The following is a 24,053-nucleotide window of genomic DNA, read 5'->3' as shown; positions in this document are numbered from 1 at the left end:
GTGGCGTCCCTCAGGGGTCCGTGTTGGGCCCAGCCCTGTTCAATATCTTTGTCAGCGACATGGACAGTGGGATAGAGTGCAAGTTTGCCGACGACACCAAGCTGTGTGGTGCCGTTGACACGCTGGAGGGGAGGGATGCCATCCAGAGGGACCTTGACAGGCTGGAGAGCTGGGCCCGTGCCAACCTCATGAAGTTCAACCAGGCCGAGTGCAAGGTCCTGCACCTGGGTGGTGGCAATCCCAAGCACTAATACAGGCTGGGTGGGGAATGGATTGAGAGCAGCCCTGAGGAGGACTTGGGAGTGCTGGTGGACGAGAAGCTCAACAGGAGCAGGCAATGCGCCCTTGCGGCCCAGAAGGCCAACTGCATCCTGGGCTGCATCAAGAGGCGTGTGGCCAGCAGGTCAAGGGAGGTGATTCTCCCCCTCTACTCTGCCCTGGTGAGACCCCACCTGGAGCACTGTGTCCAGTTCTGGAGCCCCCAACACAAGAAGGACATGGACCAGTTGGAGAAGGTCCAGAGGAGGGCCACGAAGATGATGAGAGGGCTGGAGCAGCTCTGCTGTGAGGCCAGGCTGAGAGAGCTGGGGCTGTTCAGCCTGGAGAAGAGGAGGCTCTGGGGAGACTTTAGAGCAGCCTTCCAGTGCATAAAGATGGGGAGAGGCTGTTCAGTAGGGCCTGTTGCAATAGGGCGAGGGGTAATGGTTTTAAAACAGAGGGAGGTAGATTTAGATTGGATATTAGGAAAAAATTTTTTACACTGAGGGTGGTGGAACACTGGCTCAGGTTGCCCAGAGAGGTGGAGGATGCCCCATCCCTGGAAACATTCCAGGCCAGGTTGGATGAGGTTCTGAGCAACCTGATCTAGTCAGGGATGTCCCTGCTTCTTGCTGAGGGGTTGGACTAGATGACCTTTGAAGGTCCCTTCCAACTCTAACCATTCTATGATTCTATGATTCTATGATTTCTAACTTAGTGCAATTATGGATTTTGGTTTTTCATATTTACCTAAATTATTAATGGGACTAAATTAATTCATGCAAAGCCTGCCTTGCGTCTGTTCACTGCCCATGACTTTTTTTTCCTGTGCTGCTACCAGTATTTTTAGGAATACATTGGCACAAATGTAATTTTCTTGTTTAAAATAAATGCATGACCCTTTTACTTTGCAGTTGCCTGTCACATTGACTTTTGCTGTGGAAAAAAGAATTTGTTCTACTGAAGCTGGCATGTGACGCATACCATACACAGTATCCACAAGCTAATGTCCTTTGGAAGTTCCTTTCCAGTGATATAATCTGTTACTCTTCCTCTTTTCTTTCCCATATAGTCAATATTGCCTTCTTTTATGAAGGTTTCTTAGTGTTTACAGTCTTGTGCGCAATATTCAGCCTTCCATCCTGAAACACTTCCTAGCTCTCTCTAAGCTGTCATGGGATAAGGTAAAAGGTCTTCTGGTTTAATAACTGGTGGAATAAACACAGAAGAAGCAAAAAAAGTGTTATTCAACAGTCATTTCTCACCGTGGAGGAAGGCTATTAGAATTCCCTTAAGGTATTGCTGGGTCCCATAATAGTCGCTGCGTTCCAGAAAGATCTGGGAAAAGGAAAATAGCCCGACGACAGTTTGCTGACAATCCTTCATTATTCAGGGTAGTCAAAGCTAATGCTAAATATGAATATTTGTGGAAGAGATGTCATGATAACGGATTAGCAGGTGGTGAATTTAGTACTGATGAATGCAAAACAATGCAGATGAGGAAAAATCTATGCAGAGATGGTCGAGTGCTCAAAAGTAGTCATTAGCATTCAGGAAAGAGACGCTGACTCTTTGTGAGCAGCTGAAATGGAAACCTCAGTTCTATGCTCAGCGGTGGTCAAAAAGGCCAATAAAATGTTAGGAATTACTAGCAAAAGAACGGAGAATAAAGAAAAATATCATTATGCCATGTGCATGATGATGTTATGCACTTAATGATATCCCTGGTGGGACTACAACCTGAAATAATCAGGTTAACTTTGGCCACACACTCTCAAAAAGGATGCAATGGACCTGGGAAAGGTCAAGGGAAGGAGAGTATGGAAAGGAGAGGTCTGGAAAAACTTCATATTCAGATAGGCTAAGTAGGATAGGACTGCTTCCGTGGAAAAGAGACGGTGAGGATGAGCATGGTGGTCCATAAACCTTGAGTAAATTACACCCATCTACAGAGAGCAGAGAGGGAACAGCTATTCATCTCATGTCAGAGCTCACTGGGCAGCCCATCCACAACAGGATGAAGTTATTGCCACAGGGTAAACTGGACGCTGAACCTGGAGGTAGGATAAAAAGGAGACAAGAAAAATTCACCTGTCTGAGGCCCTTTGGTGACCACTTCTTCGCTTGCCCTGAGAGTCAAAGTCCGATTCCTTGGCTTAAAGGGAGGACAGATAAAGGCAGAGACCTCTCAAGCTGTCAGGCAGGTTCCTTCCTCTGCTGCCTTCCAAAACAAATACCTAAATGAAAAAAGTGAAAAAATAACTTGCCTGGCTAATTTCCACCAGCTAAAAATAGCTACGGGGCCCTTGATAGAAAAACTGTAATGCAAAGAAAATGAACGCTAAAAATAAAGTAAGAAATAAACAAATTACTGAGGGAGAGGAGAGGAGACCTTTCCATCCAAATTCCTTTGGGTCAGCAGCAGATGCCTCCGCGCAGTGTATTTTCTCCTTTCAGCAAAACAGGTGCAATCTTTGGGCAATATTTTAAGCTCAGCAGGACTTGCCAAGTCAAGCAGAAAAACATTTATTTTTGAGGCCAGACAGCATAATTTGATACTTTAGCCTGAACTCCTGTACAAGCAGGGCAGGAGAGCAAATTTTTACATCAAGCTCATTACTTCTCTTTGAGCCAGAGCATACATTATAAAATAATATTCTCTTTTCTTCTCTCCCAAGTTTTGCATTTCAAGAATCTCTCACACCTTCGAGAAAATGTACTCCAGTTGTTAATTACTCCCCCGGCTCACTTGGTTGTTAATTTCCCTAACCTCAGCTTCCTGGCAGTGGCTTTACTAGTCCTTTGCCCGTCGAATGAGAGAGTCCTGCTTGCCCAGATCCCACGAGGTCGCTGTGGTCTGCAGAGAGAGGAGCTCGACTGAAGCATGTATGACTCTGAGGAATACCAGAGGAAGGATAACCATTTACAAGATAATAAGAGTCAATGGAGACTAGAAAGAAAAGCTAAACCATGTCTACTTGTAAATAAATCAGCGGGAGGATGTTTATTCCTTTTTGCAGGCAGTTTGTTGGCACAGTCGTTCATCCTTGCTCAGTTTGAAAAGCTGGAGGTGGGGTTAACGCCTGTAGTGCAATCAGCAATGTGGTCAATTCACAAAACTTGGAAAAAATCCAACTTTATATGATTCCTCATATGGCTCATAGGGTCCTCAGAAGGCTTTGGTTACCCCACCACCTGCAGCAGAATCCATCCTATCTAAAATGCTAAGATAAATATTTCCCTGAACTGCAGTGATGCAGAATCCACATCCTTTCTGGGCAACTGGTTTCGGTAACGGAATATGAGAAAACTCATTGATTTCTGCGTCACCCACATGGTCATTCAGCAGCTGCACTCGATGAGCTCAACTTTGGATAGAAGCTGCTGGCTCAGGAGGACATGGGACACAGCCTGGGTATAAAGTTAGACAGAAGGGTCCTTTTACCAAGAAGGCATAAAAAATATTTGAAGGGTACAATCTATATGTATTTATAGAATGGAATCATAGAATGGTTTGGGTTGAAAGGGCCCTTCAAAGCCCATCCAGTCCAACCCCCCTGCAAGGAGCAGGGACATCTCCCACCAGATCAGGTTGCTCAGAGCCCCGGCCAACCTGGCCTAGAATGTTTCCAGGGACGGGGCATCCACCACCTCTCTGGGCAACCTGGGCCAGTGTTCCACCACCTTCATTGTCATATGAAGGTATTACACATGTGATATTACATATCTTATATTTATATCTCTGTAGATGTATCTATTTATGCATATATATATGAATATATACCTATATAAAAACATATTTATACACTGTCAAAACCCTCATACTCTAAAGCTTTGAGAAGCAACATTGACACTTGCAAGCCTAAACCAGGTTAGAAATAAAAGCACCACAGCAATCAAAGTTAAATTGGATTTGTGCTGTGAATCATCTGTTGGAGGCTGTAGTAATAAACCTGCATAAAACAACAGCAATTTCCTCGCAGATTAACGTTAGTGCTGTCGAGGTAGCAAGCCTTTCGAACCCATAAAACTACCTTGCTGTGGAGAAAACAAGGTTACCCCAGGGCATTCTCTTTTTTTCCAATAATTTGTCGAGAAATTCCAATCCGTGTCAAGGCAACTGGTAAATGACAAAGAGCTTTTGGGATCACGCAGCGTAGCTGTATTTTTCCCTTGCATGTTCAGATCGGTGTGCGCTGGCCTTTGGGCTTTTCTGGGTCTTTTTTGTGTTCCTGTCAGGATTATGTGTTTCAAACACCTTCTGTGAAACTCTGGGAAAGGAAACTCTCCATTTCACAAGGAGAAAGGCCCTTGCAATGGTATTTCTCTTCTGACCTTGCCACCTGAAGCCTCCTGGCCATGGACTGGGCTAGTCTTTGGGATCTTCTCTTTCCAAAAAAACCTCCTCCTCCAACAGAACTCAATTTTCTGATCCATGTGTTATTCTACCAGGCTTTATAGCAACCACAGATCTGCTAGGAGGCAGCAGTGGGGTTTGAACAGGCAATGCTGAGAGTCTGAGTAGTGATGCTGCTACTTAATTGTGGTCGTATTTCAAGGAGATTTCAGAATCAACTATAGCCCTTAGGGAGATTATTTTTTCCCATCCAGAAAGTAACAGCTGTGGAGGAAAGAAGAGCAAATATTCATCATAGGAGCTGGAATGGGCCTTGATTTTCTGTGAAATACCCAAATGCTTTCTTTATGATCTACGTGAGATTTTTAGCATTGGTCGGATGGACTTATCGTGGGCAGAGTCCCTGTCTTGCTTTGGTCTTTTTGAACGTAGGCGAGAGACGTGCAGGGAGTCCAGCAATTTCCAAACTATGTGAAATGTCATGCTTGAGACTGCATTGTGAAAATGAAATTGGAGAGCTGGGCATAATAAACACAAGATAATATTTCCAGAAAACGCATTAAAATTATTTTTGATGTCTACACCCTACCGTCCATACCCCAAGACATCTATTATCCACCAGCAATGCACACAGGAAATATTTAAAGTTGGATAAGTTTGGTTTATTGAACCGAACAGAACTGAACATTTTGCTATAAACCTTTTCTTTTCTGACCTCATCAGACTTCAAGATAGGTTACTATCTCTGACTTGTCCTTCTGACCTTCTTGGCAGGACTCTGTCTCTCAGGATGCCGTGGGGACAGGATGGTCTGTCTGGCCTATCCTGCAAATCAAGCTTTCATCTGACTTTTGATGACATGTTAAACCACAGTAAATATTCTGTTCCTCTGAGGAAAAAGCAGGGGCCAGAACTTCAGTTTCTGCCTGTTCTTTGCCCAACATCTACTTCGCCTCCCATCTAACAATTCAGGTCCTTCTACCATGTTCCTGAGCCAATTTTGCACAACAGGTTTTGTGTCCTATTTCCTGACCATGTGCAGATGTCTTGGATCACCAAGGATGGCTCAAATGGTATAAACCACCTATATTCAGGCAATATTTTTCCCTCCAGATCTCCACAACAGAATTTCACAATCTGGCTCATACATGAACACCTTATTGGAATGGAGATGTCTGTGAGCTGAATCCCACTGAAGGTACCTAGGAAAAGCAAACCTACTCGTCAGTGGCCTTAGTGTCACTATGCATGATGTGTGTCTCCATGGAGGGACGTTTAGAGGTCTGAAAGTGGAAAAGAAATTGAAACCTTTGCACAAGATGGCTGAAGTCTCTTGGGAAATCTCTGGGCAACTCCTGGCCCTGGCTACAAGGCTGCCCTCTGTGGAAAAATCTTACGAGTCAGTCTGTTCGGGAGAAGGTTTTCAATCCCTGAGTGGTGTTCAGTGTGAGAAATTTCCCTGTGGGAACTGGCACACAGCGATGGAAAAATGGTATGACCTTGTTGATCTAATGTGCATTGGAGACCGGTCTTGAGCTTTCGGCATATTTTCTCATTTTAGCCTATGGACAGAGAAACGAGCGATGTAACTGTGGCACTCATGGGCTACCCAGCATCCAGGTGAAGGGGACATACTAATGGCTGTACCAGTTTGGAGCCTGGGTCCTTCCAGCTGAGTCTCTGCTCTCCGTCGATGGAAACTTCAGGAGGGATAGAGGAAAAGAAAAAGCCTGCAGTGAAAGATCCCTTGAAATGTTCTCCCAGCTGACAACAATCTCTGCCTCAGGGGCTTCTCGGCTCAGAGACTGTATAAATGTTTCCAACAGCCCTTGATGAACTTTTCTGTCACAAAGGCAACTAATTGCTGTTCTAACCCCTATGGACTTTTGGCAGATGCAATATCTCCTGGTGATGAGTTCCACCACTTAAGCACGTGCCATGTGAAGAATTGCCTCACTTTCTTCATTTTGAAAATTGAGTTTGATGTCATTTAGTTCTTGTTTTATGAGAAACAGTGAACAACCATCCACTATTTGTCTTCTCCCTGACACTCCTGATTTTATAGACCTGCATTGTGTTCTTCCTCGGTCTTCTCCAGGAAAGTGCACTTTGATTTAATTATTCTTTGGAGGAAAACTATCCCATATCTTTGTCAGCCTTTTCTGAACCCCTTCTAAGTCTGTTCTATCCTTTCTGAGCTGGGCTAATCAGAAAAGCAGACAGCAGTCTAATTGTAGGTACATCACAGATTTATTCAGAGGTGCAAAGACATTTTCAAGGTTTTTCTCTCTCTCTTCTATTCTCCATCTCTTTTCCAAAATTCCTTAACTTACACTTTTCAGCTGCAACTGCTGTCAAGTATTGATCCAATGTTTTCATATTATATCTCCTTTTGATTTTCCCTTTATTTTCCTGTCTCAGATATATATATCATGTGTGTATATATATATATACATGTCTCTTATATCCCAAAAGCTGATCCTCCACAAAGCCTCAGCAGCATTTTTGGTAAACTCTTGTTGTCCCTGGCAGGTTTTCCTGGTGAGATTCCTGTCTTGTGATGTGCCAGGCTCAGGGTGTGCAGAAAACCCTGTAGGAAGGTCTTGGGGCAGGACCACTTGCGTTTAACCAGCAGTGTGGCGACTCTGGGGTGAAAGCTTCCTAGAATGGGACAGAGGAACAGATCTGTGGGACTTAAACAGGCAAAGCAGCTGGGCAGGATAGAGGAAAGCAAGAAGAGACTTTGTAGGGTGAGGTGACATGTTGATTGTGAGGCTAGTCAGGTCCAAAGGGAAGTCCTGGGGGAAGGAAAGAAGCTGTCTAGGAGTGTCCAGACATCTCCCAAAACGGGGGATTTGTTAGGTTGGAGTGGGACCTGGAAGACAGTATAATTAACTTTTCAGGAGCCTGGGTGGTCACGGCCTGGTGTGCTCAGTTGCTGGGACCCTAGTACAGCAGCTCAGCCAATGCTGAGCCTCAAAACCTGACAAGTCCATCATAAAGCTGAGAGCAACTGAAATGCCGTGTAGTGACTTCCCTGAAACCTGAATAGAAATTTTTAAAAGAAGCTAAAAATAGTAATGAACTTAGTTGGACAGTTATCGTCAGGCATTTAGAGGTGCGCCTTACCTCGCTGGCAATCAAAGAGCACATGCTTCTCATAACTGACTGCGTTTTGGATCATGACCAGCAGTAGAAAGGTGCTTTGCAAATCACCTGCCCCCTGGTTGCCCACCAGAGCAGAAGAAAGCCTTTTCTGTAGTTGGAGGTTGTCTACAAGGGCTGTGCCATGGAGAAGGGACTGTGCCATGGAGAAGGGACACCAAGACCTGCAGTGAGACAAGGGAACCAAACTCCTCCCAGAATCAAGATGTTCCAGCACTCCTCCCCTTCTGAGTAGATCCACTTTGCCCAGGCAATGCCATCCAGCACATGGAAAGTGTGAGGAGTGCGTGGATTTTGGTGAGCAGCAGGAAGAGATTTGGGGGTGCATGGGGCAGGGGAGAGAAGGAGGCACTGGCAGTTGCACAGGCCACATACGGTCCCCGCGAGGTTGCAGTAATAGATGCATGGTCTTTTATGGGCGAGACGCATGGACACCAGCCCAGGCTCTGACAGACAGCAGGACTGGGTAGCTCTGGCCTCTGACCCTGTCTGAGTAGCTCAGGGCACACAATGTTCCTAATGGATTAAACCTGGGGAGAGGAAGGATGCCAAAAGCAACATGCCCAGGCTCAGAAGGCTCATTCAGTCCTCGTGGCCATGGCATGGGTCTTTCTTATCATACTCTTGGAGAATTCAACAGCAAAGCACCTACTGCTTTCTTCCTGGCCTGACAGTCATACAGAAGGGAAAGGAGTCCCTTTAAAAAGTGTGAGCAGCATCAGTCAAGAGCATCCTTTGCTGCAGGCTCACCAGGCAACACAGCATCCATCGCTCTTCCCCAGCATCAGCCTGACTCAACCACACACGAGCATTAGCAAAACGCAGGGTGAATTCATGACAATCTTCCCCAGGAGCTGTTCAGCTGCATTTGGTGGCTGCTCACGTCGCCTCTGCCTGGAGCCGCCCCCAAGGGACAGCCAGCCTTGGGCCGTGTTTGGTCACTTGTGCTATAAATAAATATTTCTGGAGTACTTGTTGGATGTTTTCAGAGCTCTGTTTCTCCCTTCACCACATTTCAGACTCTGCTGTATAGTATTACTCTGTCATCCTAGAGGTGGGGCAAGTGTTTTGTCTCATTTTGTGGTTTTCCTCTTTGAACTTTCCAGCTCGGAGTCCTTCCCATGATACCCAGCCCAAAACCACCCGTGCCCAGTATCCAGAGGTACCATCAGGCTGCTTTTTGTGAAATGGAGTACCTGGAGTGAGCCGGGAGCATAAGAAATGCTATTTCCATTTCCCCATGGGTGGTGGTTTTGTGAGTGGCACCGGAATTTTAACTTTAAAAGAAAAATGAAAATTTTCCAGAGAAATCCTCAATGAGTTAAAATTTGAGTTTTTGTTTAAAAACCCTACTCTGGTGGAAATTCTTTCACCAGAGCTTGCTCCTGACCACCAACTACACAACAGCCTTCCCTCCTCATGTCCTTCTCCACTCCCATGGGTCACGGCTGCATCCAGATTCCTCCTGCTCCAGGGAGCATCTCGGAGAAGACATGGCTGGTGTGATCCCTTCACCCCTTGTTTTTTACGAGTTGTTTTCATCATAAATTCTTGCAAGTGGAGCGATTATCCTTGTGAAATCACAGGAAAAGTCTTTGAGAAAAAAGCAATGGCAGGTAATTTGCAGGTTTTTCTTCCTCCCTCCCTTATGCCCTACAACCTCCGTTTTAAAAAGCAGACAGAACGATTCGCAGCAACGTTTTAGACAGGTTTGTGCATGTATTTGGTACAAACAAACAAAAATATGTGCATTCTGTTTCATAGAGCTTTACATCAGTCTGACGGAACTTGAATCACAAAACAGAAATACTCCGGCTAATAAATACTTCTGGGGATGAAAAATAAAAATCTATACATAAAAAATTCCAATGTCTGCTAAAGAAAATGTACACTTATATACACACTGTAAACAATAGTAATGCAACCCAACTGCAGACCACCTCAGGTTGACAGGGATCTTCCTTCCCCCTTAAACAGAACTTCTGAGAGTCTACTGACATAAAAGCCGCTGGTCACCATCCCGCACACTCGATTTGTCGAAGCAGCGAGGTCTGATGATGCAATAGTGACACAAAGCCAGCAACGATGAGGTGAGAGCTTCTGGGTAACCAGGGTATGGGTGCTTTGGGGAATGACCTGCTTGGCAAATTTGGAGAAATGGGACCATACCCTCAGCTGGTCACACCCTTGTGGGTCCAGAGGAGTCAATGGAATCAGACCAAATTTACATCCTGAAGGTCTGAGGCCATGTTTCCAAAGTTGGGAGACCTTGGAGATTAAGGGAATCAGAGGGAAATGTGCAATTTTAGATACTTAGGTCATATTTCATATGGCATTGTCCTTCCCCCCCTGCCAACAAAGGCAGCCTTGCCTACTCTACATGAAACTCTACCTGTAGAATCATACAACAGTTTGGGTTGGAAATGGCCTTTAAAGGTAGAACCTCAGAGCCCAGCCCTGGGATTGTTTCTTCTGATGCAAGCTGCTAAATGAAAAGGGGGCCCTGGCTTAGGTGAGAAACAAGTATTTTGCCTGAATGCAGCACAGCAGAGCTCAAGACTTTCCTACAGCACTTCTAGAGCATCTCTTGGGGCCTGATCTAACGCAGGCAGGACTACAACGGAGAAAAGTAAATGAGACAGAGTTTGGGCATTTCTCTGTGTGTATGCATATATGTGCTTAAATGGACTTTATCCTCATTTTCTGCCCTGTAGATCTGTAAAAAATTGGGATGGTGAGGTAGCAAAACTCCAGATTAATCTTTCTTTCCCTTATGGATGCTTTCACGGGGCTGGAGGCTGTCAATGTAAATATTTCAAAACTGGAAAAAAATAAAGACTTGTATTTAAGAGATCAGGGTGAAGTGTAAGCAATAATTTCAACTAATTCTTGGGAATGAGCTGCTCACCAGCAGTTGCTGAAAGCCCCTGCAAAGTCTCTGTTTATAGGAGAATGTCTGCCGTTTTGGAGATGACGTTTATGTGTACGTAACAAAGAGTGCATGTGTATCTGTATAGTCACGGATGCACATGTTACCGTGTGCTATGGGTGTCTGGCTGTGGAGAGACACCAGAAAAATCTGCTCCTGAGCATCAGAGGGGATTTAATGGCAAAAGTCTGTCTTTCTCCTTGACTAGCCTTTAACTTCTGATGGTATCTGTATCAGCTTGTCCTAAACTGTGCCCCTAAATTTCTTACGTTATGGACTTGCATGTGTTAGACCTGCAAAACAGCATCAGCAAAACAAGGGCCAAAAATACAGAACTGGGTGTATCTACTCCCTCCAAGAGAGGCATGTGTTCACACACGTCCTGAGAGGTGGGTGGAAGGTGGGAGGAGGAATGCTTTCACCTTGACTGTCTGGGCATCCCAGCTCTTCACTGCCTTCCCTGTCCCTGATGCCTTCCCTGCTACGTCCCCAGGGCCAGCAGTGTGCTCTCCCATCAGGACCCCAAAAACGCCCAGAAAAACAGTGGCAGCTGCAGTCCTTACACTGCAAAATGACTTTCTGTGTCACCCCATCGTCACTGGAGGCTCTCACTTCCCTTGAAGGCCAAAGAAACAGGGGAAAAAAAAAGGTGCCACAGAGGTTCCCATGGGGCACTGGCTCCTTGCTTTGGTAGACACTTTGCGGACACTTGCCACTTGCAAACAGGTAGTAGTGGGTCTGGGTTCAGTGTAAAGTGCTTTGGTTGGGTTTGCTGATGGGAAGAAAATATTTGGACAAAACCTGCAGTCTTTGTGCAGTAATTTGTCCAGTTCTGAGTCTTACACTGAGGAAAGGGCAGAAGGGTGTTAAGGGTGTTGAGACAGGGCCAACTCCAGATATTGTGTCTCAGGATGCACTGTACAAAAAGGTAAAAAATAAAAGAAGTCTGATTTTTCCTCTGTTTCATTTAAAGCAAACGAATAGCAGGAGAGGTGACGTTCTCTTTGCTGCACCTAGGAGCCTTTCATCTCCTTTGACAGCCACCCTTAAGAGGATTAGCTAGGCGTTCTGTAGACACATACATGAGAGACGCTGAATTGGCTTAGGGGAAGTGCTGATGTGGATGACTTTCCAACTTTCCATCCAGGACACGTTCAGTGTCATGTCTGCACCCCTTGACTTCATGTTCCTATTCTTTACTCACCTGGCTCGAGACATTGCACCTCAGATCCAGATTTTGCCTCCATTGCCTACATGCCTCGTGCCTCTGCCCACAGCTCTATCTAATGATATCTCTTTGTGGCTCATTGAGTGCCTGAAATTTGATAAAACCGGTGCCGAAAAGACATGGCCAAGCAGAGTTTGTGCAACCATTTTTCCAAGTTGCGAAGCATGGTATGTGTGAGCCTGGCTGAGGTGGGCCTGTCATGGCTCCTACCTCCCTGAGGTCCCCAGAGGAGGCCATGGTGCCTTCCTGAGGGGACCTCACACTATGGGGCTGTGAGAAGGGCAAATCCTCCCCCTCATCAGCATTATTTTTGACCATGCTAGTGGACATAACCAAGGGCAATTGCTGGTTGCCACCAAAGGCTTTGATGTATCGGGTGTGTGGGACACTTCTTGGGAGAAGAGTCGGGGCCATGACCCTGACTGAGGAAAAGATGCATCTATGTGAGCAACCTCCAACTGCATGTCAGTTCCATTTTAGCTTTGACTCTATAGGTAGTAGAAACAGGCCCCAAACTCAGCCATCCCACCTTTCCTGAGCCACAGCACAGGTTGAGTATGGACCTGAACGAATTCCCTAGGATGCATCTTTCCTCCATGTTGTTCGAGAGAGACAACAAGAGCAAGAAAGGGAGAGAAAAACGTTGGGGATGGCCAACACCAAAAGGAGTTGCTTGTTCTCTGTATCACAGAGGGATGTGTGTTCGAGCAAGGTGGGTTGCAAGTGTTTTACTGGGAAGTGAAATGAGAAATGTGTCACAGGTTGGCCTTAAAGAGAAGGGAGACCCGCACACCCGTTGGCATCAGGGTATACATCTGGACTACTCCTCTGGCCTAAAACCAGGTTATGTGGAAGGAGCAAAGCTGTGGTTGCGGCAGACACGGTGGCTGAGAGCCAGGATCTCCCCACCCTGCTTGGGAATATCACAGTCTGCTCGCCCTCCAAGACAAAGGCCTCAGCTGGAGGTCTTATTCAGCTGTGTAGACCTACAAGCTCCCAACCCATTTTCTAACGGACCAGCTCCTAGCTGCTGCTTGACAGCATCCTTTCTGGATGCTGCCTCTGGATGGAAACATGATCATATGTACTAAGGCAGGGTTGGCATCTTTTGGGGTTTGTTCTTTCCATTAGATTTTGTGGTGGTATTTTTAAGGCAAAGGAGACATCCTGGTTTCCCTTAACTGCACAGCTTCTTCCAAAGTCAAAGATAACCATCCAGTGGAGGAAACAGCTCTTATCCTAAGACCATATCCACCCCATATCTTCCCCTCCTGCCATGGCTCATTAAAATGGGATATGCCATTGGCTCTTACTTGAGGAACCCATAACCCCAGAGAAGGGGCTGACCTCCAGGTGCGGAATGCTTGGATAACCTTTGGGCAACTGCGTTTTATACCTGATTGCTGCTTCCAGTCCACCTGACAGACCCACAGATGGTATCCCTTCACATTTCTGCTAGATACCTCTAAAGAAACCATCAACAGCTGTCCCAGTGGCTTCAAATATCTGTTTCCCGCAGCCCACAGCAGTCTGTTAAGTCATAGGTTTGATAGTCGATGGTTTCAGTGAAGTCATGAGGGATTCCAATAGAGACAGACTCCACCTCGGTTTTGTAGGTGGCTGTCACCCCCGTTTTGCTGGAGCCACCCCGTATTTTGTTAGAAAGGCTGTTCATCTTCTCCTTCAGCTGGGTGGATGCTGGTTTCTGGAAAGGAGTGAGCATTTTCCACCCCTTGAAGCTGAGTGTTCGCCTCTTACTGGCTCTCTCCTGCAAGGAGGAGTTAAATATGAACGAGCTGTTCAGAGTACTGATCTTGGGCCTCAGGTCCGTCTCAGAGTCTTGCACTGAACTGTTCACAGAGGCCCCTCGCCAGTGGTGGTCGTAGACGCGCCAGATGGGCCGTCTTCTCCGGTGGCATTGGCATTTGAGCAGCCTAATGAAAGCTCGCTTGAACTCTTTGCTGGAGCAAGGGTAGATGATGGGGTTCACGCAGCTGTTGAAGTATCCCAGCCAGAAGATGACCTTGAAGACCATTTCAGAGGGCTTCAGAGATGGGAAGAAAGAACCTTGGAAGAAATTATAAGAAATATGGTTAGAGGAAGGGGAAGGGTATGGCAGCACAGGGTTGCAAGGGTAGTAGTCAGCCCAGTCTGGAAGAGGTGAGACCTGCAGAAAAGGCTGAAGGTGTGATTCTGCTGTTAGGTCCTTGGTTAGCAATGCCATCGCCACCAGAGTGAAGATCTGGCCCCTGCAGGACTGCAAGGCATTGACCCTAAAGTGATAGTGATGGATAATACCATGTCATTGAGAGGAGCCTCCTAGTCCCCACCACAAAGGGGCTCATAGGAATGGATCCAGCACCCTCAAATGCAGCTGTGAGCCATCAAGGCAAGCCCATGCACTTGGAGGGAGGCTATTAATTGTTGCAGCAGCTACACGGGCATCAGATTGGAGGATTTTTCTCACAACTCTCTCCAGACCACCATCCAGCTAATCCCATCTAGTCCAGCATGGACTATTTTTTGAAGGGAATCCACTCCAGAGGAGACACTGAAAGTCTTGTTGCAGGACCCAACAGCCCTACGGCCAAAACTGTTTCCCTCAATGTGGGTTCAGCCGTCCTGCTCTGAACTGATGCAGGAGACTTGCACCCAAGAGGCGTCTTCCATGTCCTGGCGCCAGGCTGCTTTCTGAGATTTTAGCAGAGGCTAAGGATATTATTTTGGAGAACAAGTTCAATGGTCCGTATACCTCCCTGGTTCATCAGCACAAGGCAGACGGACCCTTCCCATACCAGATCAGTGAGAGAAAATTGTTGTTTGGCTGGTTTGCATAGAGCAGTCCTTGGTGCCTGCCTTTTCCAATGTGCTGCACTGCACATTTCACCACTGCTACATAAAAGGGGGAATTGACCCCTGTCACCTGCACTGATGGAAGAGCAACACCCCTCCACCTCCTACACTCATGTATTTTGGGCCATCAATACAGAATTATAGCATAGTTTGAGTCGGAAGGGACCTTTAAAACCCATCCAGTCCAACCCCCCTGCAAGGAGCAGGGACATCCCCAACCAGATCAGGTTGCTCAGAGCCCCGGCCAACCTGGCCTGGAATGTTTCCAGGGATGGGGCATCCACCACCTCTCTGGGCAACCTGTTGCCCAATATCATGCACTCTGTCTTCAAATTTTGCAGTGATGCTAAGGTGGACACTTACAGTGGGCTCAGATAATATCCACCACCCCAGCTTGTACACGCTACTTGAAAAGCTCTTTTGTCCACCCCAACCCCTATTTACACTTTTGTGCTGGAGGTTCCCTGTAGTTTTCCTGGTGAAAAAGCTGGGGAATTTTTTTGCAGCCAGAAGATGTCAGTGTTGCTCTCACATGGCTCCATCACAGCATTCCCCACTCAGATCTGAAATAACTTTCTGACGCAGCCTTACTTTCTTTTAATTTTAGCTCTGGATGTCAAATCATGCCGCCATGTGGCTGAGCGTTAATTTGTATTTTAGTAAATAACATTAGCTCTGGATATCATTATTATTTTCGCTGGGCTCAAACGCCTGGTGTCAAAACAGTAAATCAGGTGCCAGGAGCCAGAAATTTGGGACTGACACTACATAAAAGCTCCTCAAGCTCTTTGCTGGAGAAAAACCATCATCCAGGAAACCCAGAGCACTGGTTCCAGCAAAGCTTTCTTTCACCCATCCCTAAAAATTGCAAAAATTCCAGCCAGACTCAGCATTAGGTACATGGGCTACTCCATCATGGGGACGTGGGAGAATAAAGACAGATCTCAGCATTTCCTGATGGTTAGGCAGGGAAAGCACAGAAGCAGCCATGCATCTTAAATATCTGCCAAGGGCCAACCCAAGTCGTAGGGCTGGAGTACATGCTGGCTGTCAATATGTGCTGAAGAAGGCATTGAGTAAGGACAGTAAGCAGGACTGACATCTTTGTGCTGGAAAGACCTGGGGCCGTCATGGAAATGAATGGCATTTGAAGTTTAATGAGCAGCCGCTGGTGTTGTAGCCTGTAGTTTTGAAGAGAGTAAGAACACTGGGCTTAGGTTTTGTAGAGGCAGTGACCCCACCTTGGTTGGTTTTGATTGGAGGGGTTTATTTCTGGGACAGTGGTGAGCTTTCTAGGTTGGTGCTAGGCTGCTTGAATCACGGCATCCAATTGTAACCACAGCAGAAACACCACCCCTGAGCGTTTATCCAGAAATTTTTAAACATTCCAGTGGTGCTGGGGCAATTCCCCTTTTCTTTCCAGGTAGCATCTCCTCCATTCTTCATCTGACCACAGCTTTGAGCCTTCCCCATTTCTCACACCCACCACCCTGGACCTACAGGCGCCATCCGATGCTTTGGGCAACGTAGACCAGCGATGGCTTTCCAAGCCTGATATCAATTCCTCTCCTCAATCTCAGGTCTTAGCAAGAGCAGGTAGGTCTGTTTTCCTGCCCAGACTCCCCTCTCTCCATCCTGTCCAAGGACCAGCCTCTCCCAGAGCCCTGTGCTCTCTGCAAGGCGATCCTTGGCTCTCAGCCCTAAGACATTGCGTTGTCCAGGCTTGACCCTGCCACAGCTCAGCGTGAATGTTTGGGGCCAAGTCGGGCGAAGGACTTCATTAAGCATGTAATCCTGCTTATTCTCTTGTCAGGGAGAGGTTTCCTGCCTCAGTTTCCCCACTGGAAAAAAATGACTAATTAACACAAACTCTTTCACAATGTTGCTCTGAACCTTGTTTGCAGCGCACGCTGGGTTCTCAGAGGAGCTGCAACTTTATTTAACATTTCTTAACTTTGAGAGAGAGGAAAAGAAAACAAAAAGCAGTGGTAACAAAGCAAATAAAAGAAGGGTCTCTTTAGAAATTAGACTAGTAATTACCACTTGAGCCAGGCTACTTAAGAGATTGCTGCTTACTTGAACAGCCTGATGGCTGTTAAAATAATAACTTATATCTGCCATTTAGCGGTTCACTGCACGATGCAGTTTCCGTACTACATGCTTTATCTTTTGCATCCAGATAAAAAAATACAAACTGAAAAGAGAAAAAAAGCTATGAATTCCCTGAATTTCAACTTTGGCTGTTTTTCACCAGCTAGAACCCTGTGTACATCTGAAGACAAGGGGCTCATTACCATCCTCATTACCATGCAAATAAGCGTGCCCCTTGGAAGAGACGTGTGCTGAGAGCATCCATAGTTTCCTCATTTGATCACGCTGGGATGAACAGAACCAGGCAGGGAGTCTCCGGGACAGGACCTTGGCTGGTACATGCTGGAGCATCAGACTCTCTTGATAGGCACTGGGAGGTTGCACATGATGAAGAGTTGAGGGGTCTTATTTAGGGAATGAGTAGAGTGGAAGAAATTTGCTCTTGCAAATGTGCTCTTACGCGACAACATTTTGAGAGGAGAGCTTTTGGACTGGGCTTTGTAACAGTTGTAATAGGAGCATAGATGTTGTCAGGATGCGTGGAAGACAGTGCTAACGGACACTTGAAGATCTCAGGAAACACAGTCGGATGCTTCCAAAGTCCAGAAATTTAAAATAGGAGTAAAACATCAGGTATAGCAACACAGAGTGATGCACCAGCAGTCTAGCCTGATATCTCAGTGTAAGAGCACTTTTTGATGATCTGGCCCCAGCAATATCAAAGCCAGAGCAAGGCAGTATCAAAGAACAGGAAGCCCAAATGTTGTAGTACCTGTGTCACAGCACAGTTTGTGAAATCCGGTCTTGTTTCAAAGAGGAGCTCTTCCTACTCACTCAAAATTTGCCCCCTGGACACCTCTCTTGGACATCCAGATTGACACTTCATGGCAAAGCTTGGTGTAGTTTCCAAAGCGGGGAGTGCTGATATCTACCTTGTGGACATCCACCCTTGGGGTGGCCTTGGTATGATGAGTGGTGCAGAACATGTGCTGGGATCCAGCAACCCCTTCTGTGCTGGACAATCTGCGACCTCGGAGTCCTCACAAGGAGAGGATAATGGAGACAAGACTTGCCCTACAGGAATGCGACTGCTACTTTTGGGGGTAGCGCTCCCAGCAGGGATGTCTCCATCCCCCCTAATCAAATCCACATGTGAAACAAAGAGAGAGCCTGGGGAGTAGAGACAGACCTCTGAGGTGCCCTTTCTCGATCCTGATTGCCTACCCAGGGATGTTCTCTCTCCTGGTGGATGAGACATCCTGGTTATATCTCAGCATATGATGCCCTGAGAGAGGGTGAAGTGCAGCTGCCTTGTTGAGAAGGCTCTACGTTGGCTTATGGAGATCCTGCTGAGGAATTTGTCTTCTCCTAATATTTGCAAATTTTATAATAATGCTGCCGGAGGTGCTGAAATTCCTCTTGAGGCCTTTACACCCTTTATCATTTTATAAAAGGTCATTCTACATCTTGTAGAGTCTGAATCCTAGTGATCGAGCTGGATCTGAGCAAGGACTGCGGGTCCTGTTGTAACACTAGATAATTGGCTTCAGGATCATTAAGAAATTAAGAAAGCTGCAGGTGAGCTCAGGGAAAGCTGCCACGTCTGTGCAAAGTGACTGGACTCAGTCTAAATATGATCTGAAGATTAAATTTCTTTATTTTTGGTGGTGTAAAAGTTGAGCCAATAAAGAGACAAGAGGTAATGATTTTAAAATAGAGGGAGGTAGATTCAGAGTGGACATAAGGAAAAAAAAAATTTACACTGAGGATGGTGGAACACTGGCCCAGGTTGCCCAGAGAGGTGGTGGATGCCCCATCCCTGGAAACATTCCAGGCCAGGTTGGCCGGGGCTCTGAGCAACCTGATCTGGTTGGAGATGTCCCTGCTCCTGGCAGGGGGGTTGGACTGGATGGCCTTTGAAGGTCCCTTCCCACCCAAACCATTCTGTCATTCTGTGATTCTAAGGTATGTGCTCTGAAGTGAAAGCAAAAAATTAATTTATTTGGTGTTCTACAGCATGTGTGCATGTGTGTGTGTGCACGGTGTTCATACGTGTGTTATACTATGTGTGGATACTTTGTGTGTGCCTACACATTTTTTTTTCCATAGGTAATGTCACCCTGCTTATATCTGGGGAAAAAAAAAACAGCTGCCTACAAATCTCTGAAGCCACGGGCAGGCTCTCCAAAATTGTGACACTCTGTGTTCAGTGGCTAGTGGATGCAATCTCCACTCTACATATGCAAACACATATCCATCCTTTTTTTTTTTTTTTTTTTTTTTTTTAGATTGTTTGAGCAAGCACAATCTCATGATCTTTCCTTGACTGCACTTCTCCACCCTGCTCTCCCCATGACTCACTTGAAGGTGATATCACTGGATTGTTTGGAGAGCTGCTGGTCCCAGTGTTCAGCATTCAAAAAAAATAAAGCAAAACAAGAAAAAAGACAAATGCACAAACGAAAATGGACCCAGTCCAATCTAAATTCTGGCCCTGGCTCCCAGTACACAGCCAGAATCCATGAGCAGGCTTGCTTTCCGCCGCAGTTGGCAAGGACATCTTTGTTTTAAAAGGTCCCTGCTTTACAGCATGTTCTGAACAGTCCATGGCACAAGAATGCTGCAGATGTGATGGCAGGTGGGAAAAACAAAGTGCCAAAGTCATGCCCCAATGCCATCCCACCATGGATGGGAAGGGCAAGGACCAGCAGGATCCTTCAGGCTGACAAGGGGCCTTGCTGTTGCTTGGTGTGGACTTTGTGAGAGGAAAGGTCCTGGACAAAAGTAGCTTATGGAGAGTTGGACCTTGCAGGTGTTAGCGGAATGCAATGGAGAAGGTAAACAGGGAGATATTATTCATGGCCTCTGCAATACAAGAATCATCACAGGAGATGGATACTAGCAGGTGGTAGGTTAAAAGCAAAGAAGAGGAGATGGTCCATCTCACAGCATGCTGCTCAGCTGTAGACGTCTCTGCAGCAGGAGGCTATGGTTGCTAAAAAATGATTGGCCAAACTCATGGAATAGAAAAAAATCTACCAAGGTGCAAAAGCTCTCTGTTCCAGGGTTAGGAAGCTCCAGAAGTCCATTTATAGAATTAGGCCCGTGGTGGGGACATGTGTCCTACCACCTGAGCTTCTCCTGAATGTGACCTCAAAGGTCAGGAGGGGTCTCGGACTCCCAGAGCAGCAAGTCAGGAGAATTGCAGCTGGTATAGAAAAATCTCAAAGTACGGAGGTACTATAGCTACTGAAACTCACTGTGGGCTCTCCTGGCCAAAGAAAGAGTCAAAGTCTCTTCCTTCTTTCTTTCTGGCTCTCACAAACTAGATTAATTAAATCTGGTCTGAAGCAATCAGGAGATGCCACTTTCTGCTCATCATGCAACTTACATCTTCCCTTGCCAACTCCTTCCTGGGCCCCCATGATGGACAACCTCCCTGATGTGACTGCCAAGCTATGGGACTATGGGAGAATGGACTGGGTATCAGCAAGGATTTCTGCCTATGTGTGGGACTGGGGATCCCAGCTTCTAATTAGTCTTTCCCGACCTTCTCCATCTGCTGTTGACCACTTCCACTGGGTATCTGTAGGCATATCAGGGCTCCTAGAGGGTTAACACCTCTTTGCAGCTGGTGGCGTGTCTTGGAGTGTTGAAGGAGTTCACTGCTCTCCCAGGACGGATCCAAGAGCTGCTTGGCGTAGGGAGGAGGACAGCATGTTCGCAGCGACTCCAGCGTTTTCCCTTGAGGACGATGGCGTTGGGATATCAGCTGGAATTCCTCAGGCTCGTGAGCCTTCCAGCTGACCCCATAAACAATGTCACAGATAAGTGACAGCTTCCGTCACGCCAATGAAAGCCCCAACGAGCTGCCTGCGTGCCTCTCTGCGCGTAGGCATGCCTGCTTGCTCTGACTTCTGCACCCTGATCTGTCTGAGACGAAAAGCAGGGAGAAACCATCCCTCCCCTGCTCATTGCTGACCTTCTTGGTAGCATTGGGTTGTCCCGAGCTGACGGTTGAAGAGCCCATCCTGGGCCTTACTGGAGAGCCCCTGGCAATGCCAAAGCCCATAGTAGGATGTGTGTATTTGACATGAGGGGTCCCAGTGCGGAGGGAGGGCAGTCTGTGGTGTGATGGGGCGCAGGGAAGCATGATTAAGGCTGGGGCTGGTGGGGTGGTTGCAAAGGCAGGAAAGACTGCCTTAGGGGGCTCAAGGGCTCTGAAAAACGCCGACACTCTCAAGCAGGATCTCAAATTTGAAGGCTGAGTGGGGTTTGCCTGTTAACAAGAGAAGGGTAATGCAGTAGAGCCTTTTCTAATTCACAGTCCCCAAATCTGTTCCCTAACCTCTAGGTAGTATGATCCTGGTGATGTCTCCAAAGCATTCCTGTAAGTTGCAGCACATCAGTAGGACTTTGGCTGAAATTGCCCTTTATTCCCCTCAAAGCTCATGTCAGAGCTTTTCACAAAGCCGTCTCATGAATCTAGACCACTGATGGCCGTCATTGCCATGAGGATGTTTCTGAGGCATCAAACTTCCTGAAAATGTTGAGTGTCTTGTGAATCACCTAACTGAATTTAGGTATGTGAGCAGGTCCCTGGGTTCCTCTTACTGTCAATGGTTTAGTTGGTAGACTCTGCGGTGAGACTGGAGTGATCCATCTCATCTTAAGTGTAAGCCTGTATTGGGCAGGTGGATCACATTAAGTCTCAGATGGTTGGACCCAAACTCCTGGCTCATAGGCATCCGTGGTTACTCCTGATGGATTTCACCCTTAAAGTCATTGGCATCTGGTGGTCTCCTCCTCTCTTAGGAGGAGTTACCAATCCTTCCGATGAATCAATTTCTCTCCTGTGCAGGATAGGACTTTCATCACTGGAAGAATTTAACCAGTGAGTTTCCCATAGTGGTGAAGGGTGATGTAGTGAAAAGCCACACAGGAGCATCTACACTGCTACCTAACAGAAAGCTAACCAGTAATTTCTGGTCTTGGATTGTGCTAATTTGCTCAGCGTGGTCCAACTAGACCTCTCTGGATAAATTGGATCCAGGGAACAGTTCACTCCAGAGACCATTCCCAAAAGGCCACAAGAACTTTACTCTCCAGTCCCCCAACATTGTCCCAGAAGACCCTGCACCCTTAATTACCTCCGTACGCCCTGATGCCACATCACAGAACATGCAATGCAAAGTCTCTGTTTCAGACTGAAGATCCACTCTGGTGAGTTGCCACGCAACACCGCCTGCTCCTCCTGAGATTCACAATGCCCACAAGAGAGTAATTATGTCATAGAATCACTGGGGCACTTCATGGGGCCCAAGAGAGGCTTTGGGCGAGCACTGGCCATTTGTTTGGAGACACATAGCTGAAAACAACATCAGAAAAACCCCAGAAAGTCGTTACACTCATTGCATTCTCCTTCTGAGGACCTGGATGTCCCATGCTAGCGCCATGCACAAAGCTTCATTGCCTGAACTGCTTTCCATCTGTCATTGTGGATCTATAAAGAAGAAAGTCTTGCTCAAGGTAATAAAGGAATAGTTAATTTATCTCAAGGGATTGTGGCTCACCACTGCAAGGATTGATCTAAAAATGTATAGAGCCCTGTAGAATGGCCAAGAAGGGAATCTCTTGTTTTCCAACTGTGTAGCCCTGTGGCATGATGACAAAACCACCCTTTTGAATTATAAATGCCAGCAGGATGAGGACTGAGAGGTTTTTTTTTTCAATTTTTCTTACGCTTGGGAAATATATATGTGTATCCAACTGCCTATTCCTTAATGATTCACAGATAATGGCCTGACTCCAGCCCCAATGGGGACTTTAAAACAAATTTCAAAATCATGAGACTCAGCAAAAGGACATAAATAAAATTAGGAAAAAAAAAAAAAAGTCTGGAAGACTGGCCAATCTGGCAAATACAAAGTGAGATATCAGGAAGGTTCTTATTTGCCAGATGCAAATGAAGGGAAAAAAAAAAGTCTCCTGAGAGAAGGAAAAAATCAGGGTAACTGAGACAAGAGCTCTTTTCTTGCTGTTCGAGCAGGAAAAAGACTAGAATCCACGTGCTGATGTTACAGTGAGCACGGCAGAGACCACAGTGAGATTCTTGCCTGGACGGTTAAACAGAGGAAACACGCTTGGAATGGTCTTTGAAAAGAAAATTTCCATCTGGCCCAGGATCTGAATGAACACAATGGCCGTGCGGGGTTGCTAGGCTCCCTCCAGGGCAGTGCGAAAATTGGCGTGTCACTCAGAGGGGAACGGTCCTGTGGCTCTCCATTCTGCAAACACGGGAGCGTCCTGAGCGTGAAGGTCTTGCTGCATCTGCTCCTGGGAGTCTCTTCTCTGCACGACAGCATCTCGGGCACACTTTTGGGTAATGCAGCCAGTACGACCAGCCCTCGGGGAAGGGAAGCGTTTACGGACAAGGTGACTGGCTGCCATCTGCAGCAGGAATAAACCACAGGTGGAATGTCTTATGGGCAAAAATCCAACCATAGGCATGGGTTGCAAATAATAAGCAAAGACGCTGCTTATTCAAGCCCCGTGACTCAAACAGCATGATGGCAAACTGCGTAAATTCTTGGACATAGTTAACTTTATCCTTAACGAATGGCTTGCATAATGCTCTCTTTTGATGGACCAAAACTCTTCACAGTAGGAGGCTGTGACCTCAGCTTCCTGACGCCTGCGTTGCTGCCTCATTGGTGTGACTCGGTTGGTTAAACACAGGAGGCTAGAACCAATTAAGGCACCCCAATGTATCTCACTCTACTGCTGATGTTTCTAAAGGGTGCAAATCCTCTGTAAATTGTCTCATATCAGAGAGTTCTGTGCAGGTGCTGCAGAGACCCTGGGGTAGTTCCAGTGGGACTAGAGACTGGTGTTTAGGCTACTGAATTGAGCCCTGGGTGTCTGGCTTTTAATCTGGCAGCAAGTCCAGCTCAGTGAAATCTCATACAACTGCTGTCAGGCTACCCTGGGCTTTGACCTCTCAGTTTCCCAAGCAAACCTGTGCTGTGCCAAATTGATGTCGGGACCACAAAGATCTTTAATCTGGTGCTTTTTTTTTTTGGCATGGAGAAACACGAGAGATTGGCTGCCACTAACTCCTTGCCTTGGAGTCTTGTGGCCAATGGTTTGGGAGCGCAGTAGGTCACCCCCAC

The 24,053-nt window shown here is 46.6% G+C and overlaps 1 protein-coding gene across 1 annotated transcript in view; it reads right to left on the bottom strand.

The window, feature by feature from the left end:
* Positions 1-9,474: 9,474 nt before the first annotated feature.
* The window catches only part of ADRA1D (adrenoceptor alpha 1D), a 49,229-nt gene continuing 34,650 nt past the window's right edge, over positions 9,475-24,053 (bottom strand). The window contains exon 2 of the mRNA XM_086747385.1: positions 9,475-14,004. Within this exon, the coding sequence (XP_086603511.1) occupies positions 13,436-14,004 (569 nt within the window). The 3' untranslated portion in view covers positions 9,475-13,435. The remainder of the gene's footprint in view (positions 14,005-24,053) is intronic.

The sequence above is a fragment of the Chlamydotis macqueenii genome, chromosome 4 (assembly GCF_036417535.1).
Source record: "Chlamydotis macqueenii isolate bChlMac1 chromosome 4, bChlMac1.mat, whole genome shotgun sequence".
Lineage (NCBI taxonomy): Eukaryota > Metazoa > Chordata > Aves > Otidiformes > Otididae > Chlamydotis > Chlamydotis macqueenii.
The sequence above is the reverse complement of the archived record's forward strand: the minus strand, read 5'-3'. Positions and strand labels throughout refer to the sequence as shown.